We start from the raw sequence: 21,954 nt of genomic DNA on the forward strand, positions 1-21,954 counted from the left end.
AAAAGCAATGGCAACAAAAGCCAAAATTGACAAATGGGATCTGATTAAACTAAAGAGCTTCTGCACAGTAAAAGAAACTATCATCAGAGTGAACAGGCAGCCTACAGAATGGGAGAAAATTGTTGCAATCTCTCCATCTCACAAAGGGCTACTATCCAGAATCTACAAGGAACTTAAACAAACTTACAAGAAAATACCCCATCAAAAAGTAGGCGAAGGATATGAACAGACACTTCTCAAAAGGAGACATTTATATGTGGCCAACAAACATATGAAAAAAGGCTCATCATCACTGGTCATTAGAGAAATGCAAATCAAAACCACAATGAGATACCATCTCATGCCAGTTAGAATGGCGATTATTTAAGTCAGGAAACAACAGATGCTGGAGAGGAGTGGAGAAGTAGGAACACTTTTACACTGTTGGTGGGAGTGTAAATTAGTTCAACCATTGTGGAAGACAGTGTGGTGATTCCTCAAGGATCTAGAACCAGAAATACCATTTGACCCAGCAATCCCATTAGTGGGTATATACTCAAAGGATTATAAATCATGCTACTATAAAGACACATGCACACGTTTATTGCAGCACTATTCTCAATAGCAAAGACTTGAAACCAACCCAACTGCCCATCAGTGATGGACTGGTTAAAGAAAATGTGGTACGTATACACCATGGAATACTACGCAGCCATAAAAAAGGATGAGTTCATGTCCTTTGCAGGGACATGGATGAAGCTGGAAACCATCACTCTCAGCAAACTAACACAGGAACAGAAAACCAAACACCGCATGTTCTCACTTATAAGTGGGAGTTGAACAATGAGAACACATGGACACAGGGAGGGAAACATCACACACTGGGGCCTGTCGGGGGTTGGGGGCTAGGGGTGGGATAGCATTAGGAGAACTACCTAATGTAGATATTGGGCTGATGGATGCAGGAAACCACCACGGCACGTGTATACCTATGTAACAAACTTGCACGTTCTGCACATGTATCCCATAACTTAAAGTATTAAGAAAAAAAAAACTCACCATGCTGTATCTCATTTAAGTCTCACATTGATGTTGTAAGGAAGATACTGTTTTTACCCTATTTTATAGATGAAAAAATGGAGGCCTAGGGAAATTGAGAACATTGCCCAAGGTCACATGGCTAGTGAGTGGCAGAGTCACCATTCCAGCCACAGAACTGTACAGTAAAGTACTAGCTTCTCTTGAATGAGAGACAGTGCAGTGTCTAACTAAAGAGATGCCCCAGGCAAGGAGGCAGAAGGCAAGGTTTAGTTCCATGAATGCCTCTCAACCTCAATTCATTCAACCACAGTGTAAAAAGAAAAAGAAATGCCTGTCTTGGTTATCTCACAGAGTATTTGCAAGTGTAATTTATGAAGTGCCGTGAAGGCTGAGAAGCTGCTTTCTGCTGTGCTAGTTTGGGAATTGTTCATCCAGACTAGTTGATTTCTTTCTGGCCTCCAGCTGGCTAAAGTTGGGGGCTCCCTTCTTCTGGTCCTTGGGAGGGATCTCCTCTGTCAGAGTCAGGTGTGGAGTGTGTGGGCCATGGCCCATGTGGGGTAAGCTGGGTTTCTCAGGGTGCAGGGAGAGTACCAGGAAGAAATCCGATCTCCTAGAATCTTCAAAGTTCATTAGCTGTTCACTTTAATCCAATGGAGCATTTATTTCTTTGTGTTTTTATTATTTCTGATTATTGTAGCTAGGTTTCATTTTAGTGTATTTAAGACTTGGATTTTTTTGTCTTAGCTTAGCTTAAAAGTAAACATGTTGAGCCTGTTCCTCTGACTTAAGGAAATTAGAACACTGAAAGTGTTTAATTTTTGATAAAGGAACGAGAGAAAAGAAAGCATGAAAGAATTCTGAGTGAAGAACTTGTTGCTGCTGTGACCTATCTCAACCAATTTCTGCCTCCTGAGCACACTATTGTTTATATTCCCTGGGACATGGCCAAGTATACCAAAAGGTGAATGATACTCATCTGTCTGGCTATGATCGTTTCCTTTTCTTGTAATGAGAAATAACAGGAAGCTGACCTCTGTGGTAAAGTAAATGTTACCCTGTTAATTGCCTTCATGAACCTGTTGAGGGGCTGTTTTGAGTGCATCAAGAAACTAACCAAACATTTTTTTTTCTTTTTGCCTATCGTATATACCATTTGCAAATTGTTTGAAATATTTAGTCATTTCAGAACATCTCTACAACTGTTCCTTAAAGGCATTAGTTTTGCTTTTTTCTATATCATTCTGTCTCACTATTTAAACACTTTCTCAGATGTCACTCGTGGATGAACCTGTGATAATTCCTGACTGTATATAGTAGATCCAAACTCCTTAGTGTAATGTCAAAGGCTCGTCATCTGGTTGGCTTCAGAATGTGACCACTTTTTATTTATCCCAAGGGCTGTTCTCTTCCAGAAAACTGAATTTTCATGCTCTGCCACAAATGTGGCAGCCAAAGTCCCATCCTAAGCCTCCATTCCTCTTCTTCACCCTCCCTGGGATGCTTTCCCACCTCTCTTTTGTCTTTCAAGATCTGATTCAAAACTCATCTCTTCTGAGGAACTTACTTTTGTTAAATCTTGCATTGTCTTTTTGTTCACTTACTACAGAATCATACAAGCTGTAGGTTTACTTAAGGTCTTATTTTTTAAGATGTTATTATATCGTTTTGTACTTATTGTACTTTTTTCTGAGTCATTTTATACAGTTAGATACACACACACTTTCTCAGAGTATACGTTTGGTTACAAGTTATTGCCATTCATATTATTTTTTTTATTATCATTTTTCAAACATAGTCTTGCTCTGTTGCCCAGGCTTGAGTGCAGTGGTACGATCTCAGCTTATTGCAGACTCTGCCTCCCGGGTTCAAGCGATTCTCCTGTCTCAGCCTCCTGAGTAGCTGGGACTGCAGTCATGCGCCACTGTGCCTGGCTAATTTGTTGTTGTTGTTTTTGTTTCTGTTTTTGTTTTTTGAGATGGAGCCTCACTTTGTTGCCCAGGCTGGAGTGCAGTGGCGCAATCTCGGCTCACTGCAAACTCCACCTCCCGGGTTCACGCCATTCTCCTGCCTTAGCCATCCAAGTAGCTGGGACTACAGGCACCCTCCACCACGCCCGGCTAATTTTTTATATTTTTAGTGGAGATGGGGTTTCACCATGTTGGCCAGTCTGGTCTCGAACTCCTGACCTTAAGTGATCCGCCCGTATTGGCCTCCCAAAGTGGTGGGATTATAGGCGTGAGCCACTGCACCCAGCTGCCATTCATATTATTTTCCAGTTTTTTCTTCTCTGCCACCTGCACTGTGCATGGTGCTCTTTTCACAGCCATTTTATGAATGTATATTGACTTGACAACTCTTGAGGAGTGAAAGGCTTTGGAGAAAGCTCAGGCAGGGATGTTATATGCCAAGATTAAGGATCACCAATATTTGATATTAAGTTGCAGGTCTTTTCTGTCTCTTTCACATCAAATGTTGCTGGTTACTGAGTACACATTATATTCTAGACATTGTTACATGTTTCTATCAAGTACCAGCCAAGAGATTTTAAAAATTACATCTTTAAATATCATTGCTATAGACTTTACTGGCTTTAGATATAAGGATAAATATATATTAAAACTTGGCTTTTCACTTTTCTCATTCTTCCTTCTCTCCTCAGCAAGCTGTGTAATGTTCTTGATCGACTAAATGTGATTGCAGAAAGTGTGGTGAAGAAAACAGGTTTCTTTGTAAACCGCCCTGATTCTTACTGTAGCATTTTGCGGCCAGATGAAAAGTATGTATGGTATTTTAAAACTTATAATAAATGATGATTTTTGCTCTTATGGGTATTCTAAATACAGCAGTTTGTACTACTTGGAAATTGGATGAATTTAGTCCTGGGGGGAGGCACACTGCTCACATGACTGAGTGCTGAATGTTCACTGGGGCATGGGAATTCCTTTGGTGGTTACCTACATACCTTGAGATGTAAGCCATGGGATCTGCATCTCTTGCTTCATAGAACAAATGTTACATAAAATATTTCTGTAAGTAAAATTTTCAACAGTGAACTATTTTTCAGTATTGAATAGAAACAGACGTTTTTTTCTTATAGATTACATACTAACATTTTTATAAAAATAGTATTATTGTATTATAGTTATTCGCTCACAAATCTTTTATTACTATTTTGGGAGCTTCTTCAGATCAAGGATTTATGCTTTATCTTTTAAGAAACCAATACTATGTATTTATGGCATTTTATTTTCAGTTAATATAGTTAACTACAATCATAAGACAACAAAAAAGAACTAACTACTAGTGTATATGTCTTTGGAAGTAATCCCTTTCTTATAGTTTGCATTGTTTGCATTTGTTACTGTTTGAATTTTAGGGTACCCATGACAGGGGTCCCCCAAGACTAGTCCCAGATTTCAGTGATTCACTAGGAGAACTGAAAGGACTCCGCCTATTGTATTCTGGCTATGATTTATTATGGTGAAAGGATATAAAGTGACATTAACAAAGGGAAAAGGCAAAAGGGGCAAAGTCCAGAGGAAACCAGGCACAAGCTTCCAGAGTCTTCTCATCAGTGGAGTTGCATAGAACACACTTAATTCCCCAAGAAACAGGTTGTGAAGCATGGGTGAAATGTTGCCAGCCAAGGAAGCATGTTGGAGACTCTGTTTTTTTACTGGAGGCTGGTCACATAGCCAGCCTCTGCCTGGCATGTACCAAAATTCTTGACTTCCAGAGGGAAAGAAGGTATTCAGGAAAAACCATATTATTTCTACAAACCATTTCAGCACAGTGAGTCACTCTTATCAGTTCTGGGAATGGTGGAAACCCTCCTGAAATTTAAGTTGCCAGACATTGGCCAAGGGCCAACCTTATAAGCAGGACTTTCTAAGGATAGCAGTTAGGCCTGTTAGGTTAACTCTTTTCTGCACAGCACCTTCTTTTAAATAATTAAAATATTAACATCATCTATAGTATTTCATAACAAAACATATTCCTATGTATTCATTGCACATGGAGAAAATAAGTAGTCTCTAAAAGGAAATCTACAAAACCAACCAAAGAAATATAACAAAGCCTCCATGAATAAAAGCTGGGGGAGGTAGAGAATCCTAATGTTGAGTTGGGAAGGCTAAGGCTTGGAAGATTTTATTAGAAAGATGCCCTACAATTATTATTCATGTGTATAGAGACCAAACAGGAATTGGGTTTGAATGAAAGCAAGGGAGATTTTGGTTGAGCATGGGTAACAAAATGCCAGAGTGGGCACTCAGGCAAATTAAAATGCCCCTTTCCTGGACTGTCTTTGAGGAGAGTGTGGTAAGCAGTCTGCCTCAGTCATTTGCATGTTCGCTTACCTGAAAGAATGAGAGTAGGCAGGATCAGCTGATTTTTCAGGAGCCTTCAGCTCTATTACTTTAATTCTATGATTCTTAACAAGGATCTGGTACTGAAAATAAATATGTATTCTGCCATTAAGTTTTTTAAAAGTGTTTATTTTTAAACACAGGTGGAATGAACTAGGAGGATGTGTGATTCCCACTGGTCGCCTGCAGGTATACACAATATTACAATTCATAATGAATAGAATCTGTATCCATTGTGTACTGTATGTTTTCTGTAAGCAATCATGGAAAGACCTGTATCTTATTTCATGCAGAATTATTATTTGAGAATGATTGTTAAAAGCCTTACTTCTAGTCTTTAATGCTTATGAAAAATGTGTAGCTGGCCGGGCACGGTGGCTCACGCCTGTAATCCCAACACTTTGGGAGGCCGGAGTGGGCAGATCACAAGATCAGGAGATCGAGACCATCCTGGCTAACATGGTGAAACCCTATCTCTACTAAAAACACAAAAAATTATCCGGGCTTGGTGGCATGCACCTCTCGTCCCAGCTACTTGGGAGTCTGAGGCAGGAGAATCGCTTGAATCTGGGAGGCGGAGGTTGCAGTGAGGCGAGGTCATGCCACTGCACTCCATCCTGGGTGACAGAGCAAGACTCTGTCTCAAAAAGAAAAAAAAAAAGAAAAATGTGTAGCTGAAATAATATGTCCTATGGAATTTTTCTATATATTAAATGTATTACTATATATTAAATGTATATACTATATATGTTAACTATGCTTTAAGAATGATATGGCCCTAGCCACTGAATATTTACGTTGTATAATAAGGAGATAGGTCAGAAAAAAGCCCATATTTTGCTAACTGGTAAATTAGCAAATTGTTAGCTATTTGTTTTATTTTGTTAAACTAACGAAGTAAATTCAAATATAGACCAGAAGATTTAATGGTGCTGTTACAGCAATGTATAACCTTATGCAACTTTAAACATGTTCTTCATTATTTTGACTTTACATAAAACTGAATAATATTTGTTCAGGAATAATACCTGCCCACAGACTTTTTTTTGTTTTTGTTTTTGTTTTTGTTTCTTAAAGAAATCTAAAGTAGTATGGAAGTTCTTTGGTGATGGAATAATGACTGAAAATCTTAAGGTATTTCTCTTTAGACTGGCATCCTTCGAACCAACTGTGTGGACTGTTTAGATCGCACCAACACAGCACAGTTTATGGTAGGAAAATGTGCTCTGGCCTATCAGCTGTATTCACTGGGACTGATTGACAAACCTAATCTACAGTTTGATACAGACGCAGTTAGGTAAGTCTTATTTTTTGCTATTTGAATGCTGATAATGGCAGAAGGCAAACCTGGTTACTAATAAGATTTTTTTATGAAAGCGTTTCTACTTTTAGCTTCTCAAAAATTATGTTGCTAGAAAACATTATTCAAACTAATTCTGTTTTTCTTATATTTTCTTCTAGTAGTTTTGTAGTTTTTGGTCTTATGTTTAAGTCTTTAATCTGTCTTGAGTTGGTTTTTGTATACGATGAGAGACAGGGGTTCAGTTTCATTCTTCAGCTTATGAATATCCAATTTTCCCAGCACCCATTTGTTGAAGAGGGTGTCCTTTCCCCAGTGGATGTTCTTGGTGTCTTAGAATAAATATTTCTATTAAAAATTTGTGTATTCTTGCCATGATTTGGGCTTTGGGTTTTTCTTTTGTTGTTGTTTTTGCTTGTGTTAATTATGAACAAACACCACATTCTTTAGATAAATCCAAAGTACTTAGACAAACTAGTGGGCATTGTTTTAAAACAAATCCAGATGGCATTTTAAAAAAGAGTACTGTGTCTTCATACATACTAAAAATCTAAGATGTATAAAAGATTGATTTTTCATTAAGGATTACTATTTCTTCACTGTCTATTGGATCTATGACAGTCCATGAAGTATTATTTTTTGAAAATACAATTAATGATAGCTGATACTGGTCATCGGAAATTGTCATAAAGGCTCAGCTGAGGAAAGTAATCAGTTTACAAATGGCCACACCAACAGATATCACTGCACTGGAAATATTAACAGACACTTGAAGAAACACAGGTTTCAAAAGTACATATCTAAGAAAGAATATGGTTTCTTAGTCTGCTTTGATCTGAATGTTTGTGTCTTCCCTAAGTTCATATGTTGAAACCCTAACCCCCAAATGGATGGTATTAGGAGGTGGGACCTTTGGAAAATGAGTAGAGCTGAGAGGAACCGTCATGACTGGGATTAGTGTCCTTATTATAAAAGACTGAAGAGAGCTAGCTAGCCCCTTCCATCATGTGAGGACACAGTGAGAAGACCATCTGTGATCTAGGAAATGGGCCCTCACCAGACACTACATCTACCAGCTCCTTGATCTTGTACTTCCCAGCCTCCAGAAATGTGAGAAATGTTTTCTGTTTATAAGCCACCCAGTTTATGGTGTCTTATTGCAGCAGCTCGAATGGACTGACACCATGACAAGAGCATATTCTTTTTTCAGAGGCAATTCAGAGAGCACAGTACATTCTGTTACGGGAAGTGAATTGCTCTGGCAGGCTGCAGAAAGTTAGGAGTCTTTAAGTATGGTTAGAAACAACCTGGTCTGGCTTTGGTGGGCCAGGTTTTTGGTGCCCCTGCTTCCATTTTAGTGTTTTCTATGGCTTTGGTGTTTACTGGAATATCACTCTAAAATATATTAGCATTTGCATTTATTTGCAAGATACTGAAGAATCTAACTTGAAAGGCTCAGAAGAATTTTTAAAGTATAAGACTTGTTTGGAGTTTGGCTAAGTGAATAACTTGTGCTTTGATTTTGGTGAAATTCTTTAATGCGGGTTTTTCTTTTTTTAGGTTATTTGAGGAACTCTATGAAGATCATGGTGATACCCTATCCCTTCAGTATGGTGGTTCTCAACTTGTTCATCGTGTGAAAACCTACAGAAAGATAGCACCATGGACCCAGCACTCCAAAGACATCATGCAAACCCTGTCTAGATATTACAGCAATGCTTTTTCAGGTAATTCTGAAGTAATAGCTATTTTTAAGACTTACTCTGAAGTGCATTTTTATACGTCTTTTAAAGCTATCTGGCTAAGTGAAATTAAAATTTAATATTTTAAAAGTTTAAATAAAACAGTCTGTCACTTAGAAGGTGCTCAGTAAATATTTGTCCAATAAATGAATGAATAAACATTTGTATTTTAAATAGGACACTTTTGCATTTTGGCACCCATAATTAGAGTTTTTATATAATGCAACACACTTTAATTCCTTGGCTTCTGTCTCTTTCTATTTTTCTGCTTGCAGTATATAGATAAAATTTTTTGAGGGTGTTGAGTCATTTTTTTAAATAGGGTTCAAAGTCTCGACAATTGTCTAAGAGTGTAAATATCACTGAATTTTTTAAATGTCAACTAGAAACAAATTGTGATATTAGCACTAAATTATACTCATTAAATTCTACTGTTTTATGACTTGTGAATACTACATGTAACAGGGTGTTGAAATGGTGCTTTTCCTGCCTCCATTCTGATGGAATTGCCAATACAATAGGTATCACAGACCAAAGTGATTGTGAGACAAACCCCCATGCACAGAATTTATGAAGGAAGTGCTCAGTGATTGATTTCATGAGTCTTCAGCTCTCGTACCAGATTAAGAATAGAAAAGTTTACATAATATGGAGAAGATTAGTAAAGAGGTCCTTGGGGCTGGGCGTGGTGGCTCATGCCTGTAATCCCAGCACTTTGGGAGGCGGAGGTGGGCGGATCATGAGGTCAGGAGATCAAGACCGTCCTGGCTAACATGGTGAAACCCCGTCTCTACTAAAAAAAATACAAAAATTAGCCAGGCGTGGTGATGGGGGCCTGTAGTCCCAGCTACTCGGGAGGCTGAGGCTGGAGAATGGTGTGAACCCCGGAGGCAGAGCTTGCAGCGAGCCGAGATCGCGCCACTGCACTCCAGCCTGGGCGACAGAGCAAGACTCCATCTCGGAAAGAAAAAAAAAAGGTCCTTAGGAGTGAACTATTGCCTGCAATAACACCCACCCTCAGTGAAAAGAGAGTGGGCTTCAACAGGACTCTGGGTGAGCTTGACATGGTATCCTGCTGTTGAAGAGGCGCAGCATGTAGGCCTTGGACTGTTGCACAGCAGATCTGAAGCAGAGGGATGGGCTGAGGAGAGTGTGCCACATTGGGAATTGTCTGCATTCCTTCAGTTGGGTGGGCCAAAGGATACTTGAGTGTTGACTGGTAACCGGATGTGGGCCTCATGGAGGAGGGTGCCAGCATGGGGTTGGCCTGGGTCCTGGCCAGTAAGGCACCTGGAAGGTTGGCCTGGGTCCTGGCCAGTAAGGCCCCTGGAAGGACAGAGAGACCTTAGCAGCAAGATCCAGGAGGTAAACACTGGATACCTAAGGAGCCAAGGAAGGAGTTACAAGAAACCACCTGATAAAAGGGAATTGTAAGAGAGTCCCCAGCGCTGGCAGCTTCAGAAGCATCTGGGAAAGCATCCATCAGAGTCAGCTGTCCACATTTTCTAGGCCCAGAGAGTTTGCAAAGCTGGTCTGTTATGCTCCTGTCCAACTGTATTAGTTTTCTGTGCTGTGTAACAAATGACTGTAAATGTAGCAGCTTAAAACAGTACACATGCATTATCTCACAATTTCTGTGCATCAGAAATTTATGCACAACTTAACTGGGTCCCCTGCTTAGGGTCTCTCAAGGCTGCCATTGAGAAAGAACCACTTCCCAGCCCACGTGTTGGCAGAATTCAGTTCCTTGTGGCTGTAGGACTCATAGCAGCGTGCTTCTTCACAGCTGACAACAGGATGAGTGTGCTGGCAAGACTGAGTCTTATAAATGTAATGTAATAATGGGAGTGACATCCCGTCATCTTTGCCATATTTCTTTGGTCAGGAGCAAATCATAGGTGCCCCTGCCCACACACACGGGGGAAATCCACATCCATTTCCTAGGGCTGCTGTATCAAAACAGCACAAACCGGTGGCTCAAAACAATAGAAATGTATTGTCTTGCAGTTCAGGGGGCTAGGAGTCTGAAATCTAAGTGTCGACAGGGCCATGCTCCCTCTGAAAACCCAGAGAGGAGAATCCTCATCGGCTACTTCTGTCATGTGCTAATACATACATATCCCTCAGGGTGTATATCACCATGAAGAAGGGCATCTGTTCTTTTGCCCTCTCCTGTGGTCATTGTCCCTGTAATAGGGGTCATTATTGACACTTAAGGATCAAGTAATGTGTTTTTTTTTTTTTTTTTTTTTGAGAGGGAGTCTCTGTCTCCAGGCTGGAGTGCAGTGGCTCAAACTCGGCTCACTGCAAACTCCGCCTCCCGGGTTCAAGCGATTCTCCTGCCTCAGCCTCCGGAGTGTAATGTGCTTTTTAATAAGACTAGAGGACAGACAGAATGACTGTGTAGCTGTCCATGTTTAAAAAAGAAAGGAGTAATATAAAAGATAAAGATATTCTGAGAAAATGATGTGCACAAATGGAAAGGTAAGGCAAAATTATGCACAACTGAAAGAGGAACTACTGTGAAAGGAATGATTTTATGAATAATGTGGCTAAAACAGGCTTCTTTATTTTAAGAAGCATGATATCATTGGGGTGTACAACTTATTTTTAAATTACAATGGGTATTATATAATGGTGACAATATAGAAGAATTTTCTTTAAACCACTCAAGACAACTTTGCAAAACTTAATCAATCTTTTCATGTTATGCCTCTGGGCTAGGCAGGAACATACTGATTAACTAGATTAAAAAAAAAAAAAGCGCTGGGCACAGTGGCTCACACTTGTAATCCTGCACTTTGGGAGACCAAGACAGGAGGACTGCTTGGCCCAGGAGTTTGAGACCAGCCTGGGCAACATAGTGAGATCCCATCTCTACAACAAATACAAAAATTAACTGGGCATGGTAGTGCACACCTGTAGTCCCAGCTATGTGAGAGCCTAAGGGCAGAGGATCCCCTGAGCCCAGGAGTTCGAGGCTGCAGTGAACTATGATCATTCCATTGTACTCTAGCCTGGGTGACAGAGTGAGACTGTCTCTCAAAAAACAAGCAAACAAAAGCAACTAGAATAGTGAAATTAGGTTGTTAGGAATTATACCCTTGGTTTTTGTGGACGGACTGATGCTATGGGGTCAACTCACCTGACCCTTTCTTCTATTCATTTTAAAAACTGTTCTTGAGGCTTCACATGCTAGCATGCATGTTGGTCTAGGAAGCACCTTTTAGTTTTTAATATAACTAGTTACATAGGGAGTTGGAGGATGCTTTACAGGGAAAGCATAGGTATCTCTTCAGATGTTAGGGAGAGCTTTTAATTCCCTTAAGGGCCTTGCTAAGCTCTTTCTATTTTTTTTAAATGCAAATTTTTGAGCCTGGATTTTCTTGCTGGAGCTTGTTGAATTTAAATCCTATTATAAAAAAAAGATAAGAAACCTACAGCAGTTAATAATAGATCTGCTGTATATATATGTGTGTGTGTGTATATATATATGCCTAACATAAATATGTACACCCACATGCGTGTGCATAATTTAAATGTAGTGAATGTGTGTATGCATGCATGGAGGGGAATCATGTTCTCAACAGGGATCTAAAGAGAAAAGCTCCCAAGGTGTGTTAGGTTGTTTTTGCGTTGCTATAAAGAAATACCTGAGACTGAGTAATTTCATAAAGAAGAGAGGTTGAATTGGCCCATGATTTTGCAGGTTGTACAGGAAACATGGTGCCATTATCTTCTCAGTTTCTAGGTGGGGCCTCAGGGAACTTTTAATCCTGGCAGAAGAAGGGGGAGCAGGTGTCTGACATGGCAAGGGGTGAGGGGAAGGAGGTGCCACACACTTTTAAACAACCAGATCTCTTGAGAACTCACTATCGCAAGGAGTGCATCAACCCAAACACCTTCCGCCAGACTCCATCTCCAAAACTGTGGATTACATTTCAACACCAGAGTTCGGCAGAGACAAATATCCAAACTATATCACAGGGTCAGGATTTCAAAGCTTATCACATGTGGAAGACAGTGATCCCAGAAGATGGTGCTGAGGTGGCTTCACCTGGCATTATGATAGTACTCTAAAGGACTGCCAGCAGTTTCTTCCCCTTTCCGCTCACTGCTGAAAGAGGGACATCAAAGGGAACATGCTGAGAACATTTTAATTTATCAAGAATAGTGAGATAGCCTTCTGAGGTTATCCTTCAAACAGCAGATTGTGAGTGAATAAGCTGTATTTGGCAATAGCAGAAATAAAACAGTTGGAAAAATGTTTTGTTTTAATAACGTTTGTTTTAATACCCTTGGTAACTTTTGTTAAAGCCCAACTCTTCACCTCTTCTGCAACCAAAGCAGTTGTACATGGCAAGAGAAAAGTTTGTAATTTATTACTCTTAAACAGACTACAGTTCTCCAAAGGACAACTGACTGTCCTGTGACATTTCCATAGTAAGTTCATTCTTCCACTCTCCAAAATGACTATTTCATAACTTGTCCTCTCTCCTTAAAACTACAACACCTCAGTCTCATCTGATGACCTTGCTTCATGCTTCAGTGAGAAAATAAGTTATTGGAAGGGAACTTCCTCTAATTCTTTTTTTTTTTTTTTTTTTTTGAGATGGAGTCTCGCTCTGTGGCCCAGGCTGGAGTGCAGTGGCGCTATCTCGGCTCACCGCAAGCTCCGCCTCCCGGGTTCATGCCATTCCCCTGCCTCAGCCTCCCAAGTAGCTGGGACTACAGGCGCCTGCCACCGCGCCTGGCTAATTTTTTGTATTTTTAGTAGAGACGGGGTTTCACCGTGTTAGCCAGGACTTCCTCTAATTCTGCCATCAAATGCAGAGGGCGTCCTTTTCTGCACCCATAGTTTCTACCCTATATTGTATTACAATGCTTGTGGTGGCCCTGCTCCATCTTAAGTCAAGCCTTGCCTTTTTCTTTGAATCCATGCCTTCTTGTGTTCCCTAACTATATGCTTGTTGCGGTAAATCATCAGTTTCTCTGTCTCTAATGCATCATTGCCATTAATATAAAAGCATACCTTAGCATTTTCCATCCACCCTTTCCAGCTATTCCTAATCCCACATGCCCCTCCAGCCACAGTCCTATTTTTCTGCTCTCATGAGCAAAACCTCTTGAAAGGGTTGTCCCCACTGTGTTCTCTCCACCTGCTCCACTTGGCAACTGCCCTGTCATGACACTGAAACTGTACTTGTCCAGCTTACCAACAATTCCCACATTGCCAAATCTAATGTTTACTCTTCTGACTCCATCTTACTCGACCTTTCAACAACTTTCATCACAGTTGACCACTTCCTCTTTCTTGAACTTCACTTTGTGAGATCTCTCAGTGGGATATTGAGATCTCTGTCAATAGGAGAGAGTCTCAGTCTCCTATTGACTTCCCCTGCTGTGTTTCTAAACCCTTCTCTTTTTCCGGTTTTGTCCTAGGGATATCACATTCAGCTTTTGACCACCATGCATTTGACACTCAGATTTTTATCTCTAACTTTAACTTCTCATGAACTCCAGACTCATTTATCTAAATGTCTACCTAGCATCTCCTCTGGGATATTGAATTAGTTTTTTTGTTTTTTGTTTTTTGTTTTTTGAGATGGAGTTTTGCTCTCGCTACCCAGACTGGAGTGCAATGGCGCAATCTCGGCTCACCACAACCTCTGCTTCCTGGGTTCAAGAGACTCCCCTGCCTCAGCCTTCCGAGTAGCTGGCATTACAAGCATGTGCCACCACCTGGCTGATTTTTATTTTTAGTAGAGACAGGGTTTCTCCATGTTGGTCAGGCTGGTCTTGAACTCCCGACCTCAGGTGATCTGCCCGCCTCAGCCTCCCAAAGTGTTGGGATTACAGGTGTGAGCCACCATGCCTGGCCATTGAATTAGTTTTTTATCATTGCCATGACAAATTACTACAAACTCAGTGGTTTAAAACAATACCCATTATCTTAGAGTTTCTGAGGATCAGAAGTCTGTGGACACAGCATTACTGAGCTGTATTCTCTGCTTAGGTTCTCACAAGACTAGAGTAAAAATGATGTCACATGACGTTAAAATGAAGTCAAAATGTCAGCTGACCTGGGCTCTTACCTGGAGTCTTCCTGGCTTATTCTTATTGTTGGCAAAATTCCATGCAGCTATTGGACTGATGTCCCATGTCCTTGCTGGCAGTTGGCTGGGGGTCACTGTCAGTTCCTAGAGGCTGCTGCATTTCTTGGCTTGTGGCTGCTCTATTTTAAAGCCTACCACAGTGCACCAAATACATCTTGTGCTTCAAATCTCTCTGCCTTCCCCTCCTGCCTTCCTCTTCAGCCTCTAAAGGATTAATGTGATTACAGTGGACCCAACCAGATGATTTAGGATTTTTCTATCTTGCAGTTGATGATGAGTAACCTTAATTACATCTGCAAAGTCCTTTTTGCCATGTAGTAGAAAATATTCATGGTATGATACTAGGGAGCAAAGGTCTTGGGGGCCAAATTTCTTCCTACCACAGAAATCTAACAAAATCACAAACTTACCATTTCTGAGACAGAAACTCTTGACTCTGTCTCAAGTCCGTTTCTCTACTTGTTTTTTCTACTTCAATACCCATTGATCAATTCAGAAAACCTAGGAATTCTCCCTGCATTATTTCTTTTCCTCATCACTGTTCCCCAATCCCATCTATCAACAAATCTTGTTGGTTATACCTCCAAAATAATATCTTCTGTGTTTCGTCCCTACTTCTGACACGCTAGTCCACACAGCCACAGCCATCCACTGTTATCTGGATGGCTGCAGGGGTTTGCTATTCTTGTTGTTTGTTTGTTTGAGTGAAGTCTTACCCTGCCACCCAGATTGGAGTGCAGTGGTGCTATCACAGCTTACTGCAGCCTTGACTTCCCAGACTCAAGTGATTTTCCCACCTCAGCCTCCTGAGTAGCTGGGACCACACTCGTCTAATTTTTATTTATTTATTTATTTTTATTTTTTTGTAGAGATAGGGTCTCCCTATGTTGCCCAGGCTGGTTCCTAACTCCTGGGCTCAAGTGATCCTCCCTCTTTCCAGCCTTCCAAGTAGCTGGGACTATAGACGTGTGCCACCATGCCCAGCTCATATTTTTTATTATTTTTGTAGAGACAGAATCTCCCTGTGTTCCCCAGGCTGGTCTCAATCTTGTGAGCTCAAGCGATCTGCCTGCCTCGGCCTCCCAAAGTGCTGGGATTACAGGCATGAGCCTCCATGCCTGGCCATTTTTTTCAACTACTAAAGTATATATGTTAATTATACAGAGTACAGAATGGCTCACAAATAAATCATATGATCCCCACCTTCCAGAGATAGCACTTGTATATTTAGGGGAACATGATCCTTCTGGTTTTACTATACCTGTAATTTATAATCTGCTTTTGCTCTTTTAGATAATGTAATGAATCTTTATAACCTTAAATATTCTTCTATAACATGATTTTTAGTAGCCCTATGGTACTCTATCTTTGAGAAGCATCATAATTTAGTTATTTGCTTTGTGCATTTAGAGTCGTTCTAAACAAACATCTTTGAACATATACCTTTTTGCATATTTTGATCTTATGAAAAGTTCAGAAGCAAATTTATTAGGTCAGAGGGTAAAAATAATTTTTAGGGCTTAAAATATCTATCTATATATATTACATAGATATATATTTGCCAAATTGCCTTTCAGAAAGGATGTAAGCAGTTAATGTTCCCCTTGGCAGAGTATGGGAGTGCCTATTTTGAAATGTATTTGCCAACTTAACAGACAGAAAATGGTATGTTGTTCTAATTTGCAGTATTTGATAACTAGCGAAGTTGGATTTTTATATATCCATTGGCTGTTTCTGTTTCTTTTGAAAATTGTGTGTACCTCTTTTTCTATTAGGGGTTAATCTGTGTCTTTCCTACATTTAGTTGGTATTTATTTCAATGTCTGATGTGAGGTAGGGGTCTAACATCATTGTCCCTTCCGCCCCCACCCCAATACTATTGTACTGTTTATTGAATAATACTTCCTTTCATTGCTGATTTCAGAGGACACTGTATCATAAACTTAATATTAGAATAAGAGCTATTTCAGTTCAAAAATGAATTTTTTTCTCTAATTAAAAAGAATTGTTATGTTTAAACCTGATCTATTTAAATGTAGTCAGTAGTAAAATTGGCTAATGTTTAACCTGTTTGAATGGTATTTGAATGGTGCATATTCTTTCTTCCCTTCAAGCACAATTAAACGTAAAAGTGGCTAATCATTTTGCCCTCTTGTTATCCACAACCACAGAGCGCCTACCAGTTTTAAACCCTTGTTCATATCCAGAGTACCACCATCTTCCTGGAGGTGATTGTTTTATTTGCAGTCAGAAGTAGCCAGGAGAAGATCCTTGGGCTTATTAGGGCTGGCCTTATATCTCAAGCTTAGTAAGTGACCGTAAACATCATACATGTATTTTCAGTTGCAGCAGCAGTACTTCCAAAAAGGCTTCTTTATGATCCTTTGAAAGAACATTCTTTTTTTGGCTATGTTTCTCACATCTTACATTTTACCATACTTGCTAAAAATTAAAGGTAACTGCTGTTAAAGGATGAAAGAAACTCCTAGAAAACGTGGCTGAAAAGTGGAAAGCTTCTCTATATTAAGATATTTTGAGGTACTATGTAGAATGAACTATTAAGTGCTATTAAGGCTATTTAAGAAGCAGAAAGAATGTAATTGCCATAAGAGCATCATGTTTACTTTTGTATTATGTAAAGAGGGTACAAATTGGGGCAGTAATGTATGCATTATTTAATGCTTGATGTTTTCTCTCAACAAGTGCAAAGAAAGTCCCCAAATGTGCTCAGCATATAAACATGTCCTTTTTATATATTACTTTTAGCCCGAAAGGTAAGTGCTGTTTTAATGGAATGCTTCCTGTCTAATATCTGAAATACATGTTTGATGTACCGTATTTCGTATTTCATTCATTTAGTTTTGCTGTAATGACCGAATAACCCAATGAGAACAATGTTGCTAATTTCAGGTATATCTTGTTCGCTATAACTGTTGGAAGAAAATTGATTTTATAATAATGTTACCTTGTTCCAAATGCAGTCATTTCTACTGTGCTATCTTTTTAGTTCTATGCTCATTTTTGGAAAGAGGTTATTATTTATATTGTGGATGTCTGCCACAAACTTGAATATACAGGGCTCTGAGACAAGAATGGAAAGAAGGAAACGAGGAGAAAGAACGAAGGACACTAGGGAGGAGAATGTAGAATGGGATGGGTGGTTCATGAGACCACTTCAGTGCATATTATCATTGTTACCAAAAGATAATTAGGAAAAGGAAGAGGAAGTAAAACATACACAGAGTCAGTTTTGTTACTTCATAGTATAGTTTAAAAGGTAATTTTGGAATGCTTGAATAGTTAGAATGAGGCTGTTATCATGTGCCTTCTTTGCCTTCATTTTCAACCACAAAAGAGAATGGGCCAGGCTCACAGCTGACAGGGACAAAATGTGTTGTAAACATTGTCTCTGTTAAAGAAAGGGAGAGTATCTTTTCAAGGATTAAAAGTGGAGACAATGCAACTGACGTGTTCAAGGTTGTGCAACAGAATATGGATAGAAATTGGGTCATTTTATTTGTCTCTGAAGTCTCTGCTTGTCTTTGCAATAAAGTGAAGATACATTTACTTCAGGTAAAATAACAAATGGTGAGGATATATTTTCATTTTAAAAATAAAATTGCTATCTAAGGTATTTACTATCTGAGTTCTTAAAGATGTTTAAGTGTCTCCAAATTCAACAAGCAGTTTATGTTCGCTATCATCTGTATATTTTATGAGAGGTATGGAACAAAGAGGAAACATTTTGAAGCAAGATTTTAATTCTGCTCCAAATCTTGGTAACTTATGTGTGTGTGTATGAAGTATTTGTATTTGTATGTATTTGAACTATAAATACTATTTTTGTACCACTATCCTCCTAAGAAAATATTCTCTTGAGTTATATATCCATCAGTAATGGATTTTCTGAAATATATGTTTTGCTTTTTAGATGCCGATAGACAAGATTCCATTAATCTCTTCCTGGGAGTTTTCCATCCCACTGAAGGGAAACCTCATCTCTGGGAGCTCCCAACAGATTTTTATTTGCATCACAAAAATACCATGAGACTTTTGCCAACAAGAAGAAGGTATTTTCTTCCTAGTCTGTAATATAAACTCCCATTTGGTGTTATTTTGAATATGAGATACTTTTCATTTTGAGAAATCATAGGCTAAAATAGTCAGTTTTATTTTATTTTATTTTTTAAAATTTTTAAAATTTTTTGTGGGTACGTAGTAGGTGTATATATTTATGGGGTACATGAAGTGTTTTGATACAGGCATGCAATGGGAAGGAAGTACATCATGGAGAATGGGGTATCCATCCTCCGATGCATAAAGCAGTCAGTCTGGCCACATGCTTGCCACGAGTTCCATACTATTGATGTCCTGATAGTAGGTTGGGGAAAATGTGGTTAGCAATTGTTGTTTTGTATTTTCTCTAAGATATGAAGTTTCAGAACTTCCTTGTTAAACAGAAGTTGTAGCTCCACTAAAGCAAACCAACAGTATCATCTTTGAGTGTTTCCTACAAACTTGAAACTCTCAAGGACTCTAAGATGCAGAGAGTCAGTCTTAGATTTTTCAAGTGTGACAGCTAAGCAGCATGTACCTTGTAATTCCAATATTCTCTCCTCCAGGAAACAACCAGTCTCAGTGACACTGGGAAGACGGGAAGCTAGAGCAGTGCTACTAGCTAGCGTCAGATAACCACTTTCATGTCCCCACCACTCACATGCTTGAGTCACTTGCCAATACAGGTTATTTCGAGTACAGTTAAATTGGTAATATAATATTCTCAGAAGAAACAAACAGTTTACCTGAAGCAGTTTAGTGTGATGCTCTGTAGTGTGAGCCTCAGGATCAGGTAGAGTTGAGTTGGAATCTCTGCAGTTCTGTGACCTGGGTAGAGTAATTTAAACTCTCTAAGCCTTATTTTCCTTATCTGAAAATGTAAATGCCTGGACACACCTCACAGAGTCATTGTGAGGATTTAATGAGGAGGCTTTTTAGTGTTTTTAACTGAGGAGTCATGTACTGTAATAATATAATCAATTTTGCCACATGAACAAAATTTTTTACATACCATACATGAAGTTAGAGCCTAGTCCATTGCACTCAAAGGCCTCTAATGTCAAGTTCTCCCATCGTGCTTTTCTCTTACAGCATCAGTTTGATAGAGCCCTAATTTTGCGCAAAGATACCTACCAGGCCGGGCGTGGTGGCTCATGCCTGTAATCCCAACACTTTGGGAGGCCAAGGCGGGAGGATTACCTGAGGTCAGCAGTTCAAGACCAGCCTGGTCAACATGGTGAAACCCCATCTCTACTAAAAAAAAAAAAAATACAAAAAATAGCTGGGCATGGTGGTACGTGCCTGTAATCCCAGCTACTCAGGAGGCTGAGGCAGGAGAATCGCTTGAACCCAGGAGGCAGAGGTTGTCATGAGCCGAGATGGTGCCACGGCACTCCAACCTGGGCAACAAGAGCAAACCTCTGTCTCAAAAAAAAAAAAAAAAAAGATACCTACCAAACACTACAGGAATCATTGCCAGTCTGTGCTAATTGTGTGTATGGGACCATGAACAACTGACAGAGTTGCAAGTACAGCTCTTGCAGTTGTTTTGTTTTGTTTTTTTTTTCGGAGACAGAGCCTCACTCTGTGGCCCAGGCTGGAGTGCAGTGGCGCGATCTCAGCTCGCTGCAAGCTCTGCCTCCCGGGTTCACGCCATTCTCCTGCCTCGGCCTCCCGAGTAGCTGGGACTACAGGCGCCCACCACCACGCCCAGCTAATTTTTTTGTATTTTTAGTAGAGACGGGGTTTCACTGTGTTAGCTAGGATGGTCTTGATCTCCTGCCCTCGTGATCTGCCCGCCTTGGCCTCCCAAAGTGCTGGGATTACAGGCGTGAGCCACTGCACCCGGCTTCTTGCAGCTGTTATTAAGTTCTGTGTTGCTTCAGGAATATTTAAAATATTTGGAAGGTCTCAGAATTTGTATGTTTCTCAAATTTATTCTTATCAATGCATACTATTGGAATAACCAACTTAATACTTGAGCTTACTGTCCCTATAAATGGAGCACTGCTAATTTTTACATTAAATTTATTATTAATAAAATATTATTTACGTGAATTTTTGCTGACAAAAAATTTGAAACTTTATTTGTTGAGAGATGGGTATAAATACCTATATTCATATTTATTGATGACAGTTAACCATAGGTAAATATGGTTGATTTTCTGAAATTTTGTATTACTTTAAGTATTGAAGCTATTTAGATACAGCTTGGGAACAGCCATAACTCAATTTTCCACTGCAGAAATTAGCTATGTATTAAAAGCATAATTTAAACCCCTTGCTCACCTTGAGTTACATAACAAAGGCAGGTGGTTTGGGAGTTTATATGTGGGAATAAAAGGAAGCTGGTATTACATCCCCATTTTCTAAAAAAGGAAATTGAGGTGCAGAGATAATGTCTTGGCTAAGATTATTCAGTTAGATGATTCAGTGAGAATCAGCTCTAAGCCTACCACTGAAAATAAAATTGTATCAAAGTAGATAATATGGCTTACTCAGTTGATTTAGGTCTCCTTTTTCTGTTTGTTTGTTTTTCCTCTAGAATGTCAAAATTCTGAAAACTATTTTTTGGCGTCAGGGGAAGAGGGAATTGATACTGTGCATAAACAATTTTTATAAATACTGTAAGATAAATTTCAGTGGGTTTTTTAAAAAACTTTCTAGTGTCACCCACCTGTACAGGTTATTTTGCTGACAGTTAAAGCAGCATTACAGTTCTCAAAAGAAATGAACAGTTTACCCAGAGGCAGCAACAGGATAAGAGCACAGAGCTCAGGCTCACGTAGAGCTGAGTTGGAATTTCTGCAACTGTATGTGGCCTGCGACCCATTAACCTCTCAACCTCATTTTCTCACCTAATAAAATGGAGATGACTATACATACCTCACAGGGTCATTGAGGCTTAAATGGGAAAATATATGGAAAGTACTTAATACTGGGTCTGACACAGAATAAACCCTGTACTGAAGTAGCCAGGCTCTGGAAAGCCTGCCTCCAGTTAATACCTGGGTGACCTTGGGCAAGTCACTTAACTGGTCTCATTCTGTTTCCACATCATTAAAATAGAGACAATAATAGTACCTAACTTACAGCTTTCTCTGAGAATCAGATGAGATCATATAAATGGTTAGCACCTAGCAAATACAATAGGTGTTAGTATCGTTACTGTCTTTGTTTTTGAGTCAGAGTCTGACTCTGTCACCTAGGCTGGAGTGCAGTGGCGTGCTCTCAGCTCACTGCAGCCTCTGCCTCCCAGGGCTCAAGCCATCTTTTCACCTTAGCCTTCCAAGTAGCTAGGACCACAGGTGGACACCACCACACCCAGCTAATTTTTGTATTTTTGGTAGAGA

General features: G+C 39.6%; 1 protein-coding gene across 3 annotated transcripts in view; it reads left to right on the plus strand.

Annotated features, from left to right (window-relative positions):
* FIG4 (FIG4 phosphoinositide 5-phosphatase) overlaps window positions 1–21,954 on the plus strand; it is a 132,470-nt gene that overhangs the window by 67,165 nt on the left and 43,351 nt on the right. For all 3 annotated transcript variants that reach the window (XM_004044513.5, XM_055392091.2, XM_055392094.2), the window contains 6 exons: window positions 1,848–1,981; window positions 3,680–3,796; window positions 5,531–5,576; window positions 6,536–6,684; window positions 8,248–8,414; window positions 18,477–18,615. In XM_004044513.5, the coding sequence (XP_004044561.2) occupies window positions 1,848–1,981; window positions 3,680–3,796; window positions 5,531–5,576; window positions 6,536–6,684; window positions 8,248–8,414; window positions 18,477–18,615 (752 nt within the window). The remainder of the gene's footprint in view (window positions 1–1,847; window positions 1,982–3,679; window positions 3,797–5,530; window positions 5,577–6,535; window positions 6,685–8,247; window positions 8,415–18,476; window positions 18,616–21,954) is intronic.

The sequence above is a fragment of the Gorilla gorilla genome, chromosome 5 (genome assembly GCF_029281585.2).
Source record: "Gorilla gorilla gorilla isolate KB3781 chromosome 5, NHGRI_mGorGor1-v2.1_pri, whole genome shotgun sequence".
NCBI classification, from domain to species: Eukaryota; Metazoa; Chordata; class Mammalia; order Primates; family Hominidae; genus Gorilla; species Gorilla gorilla.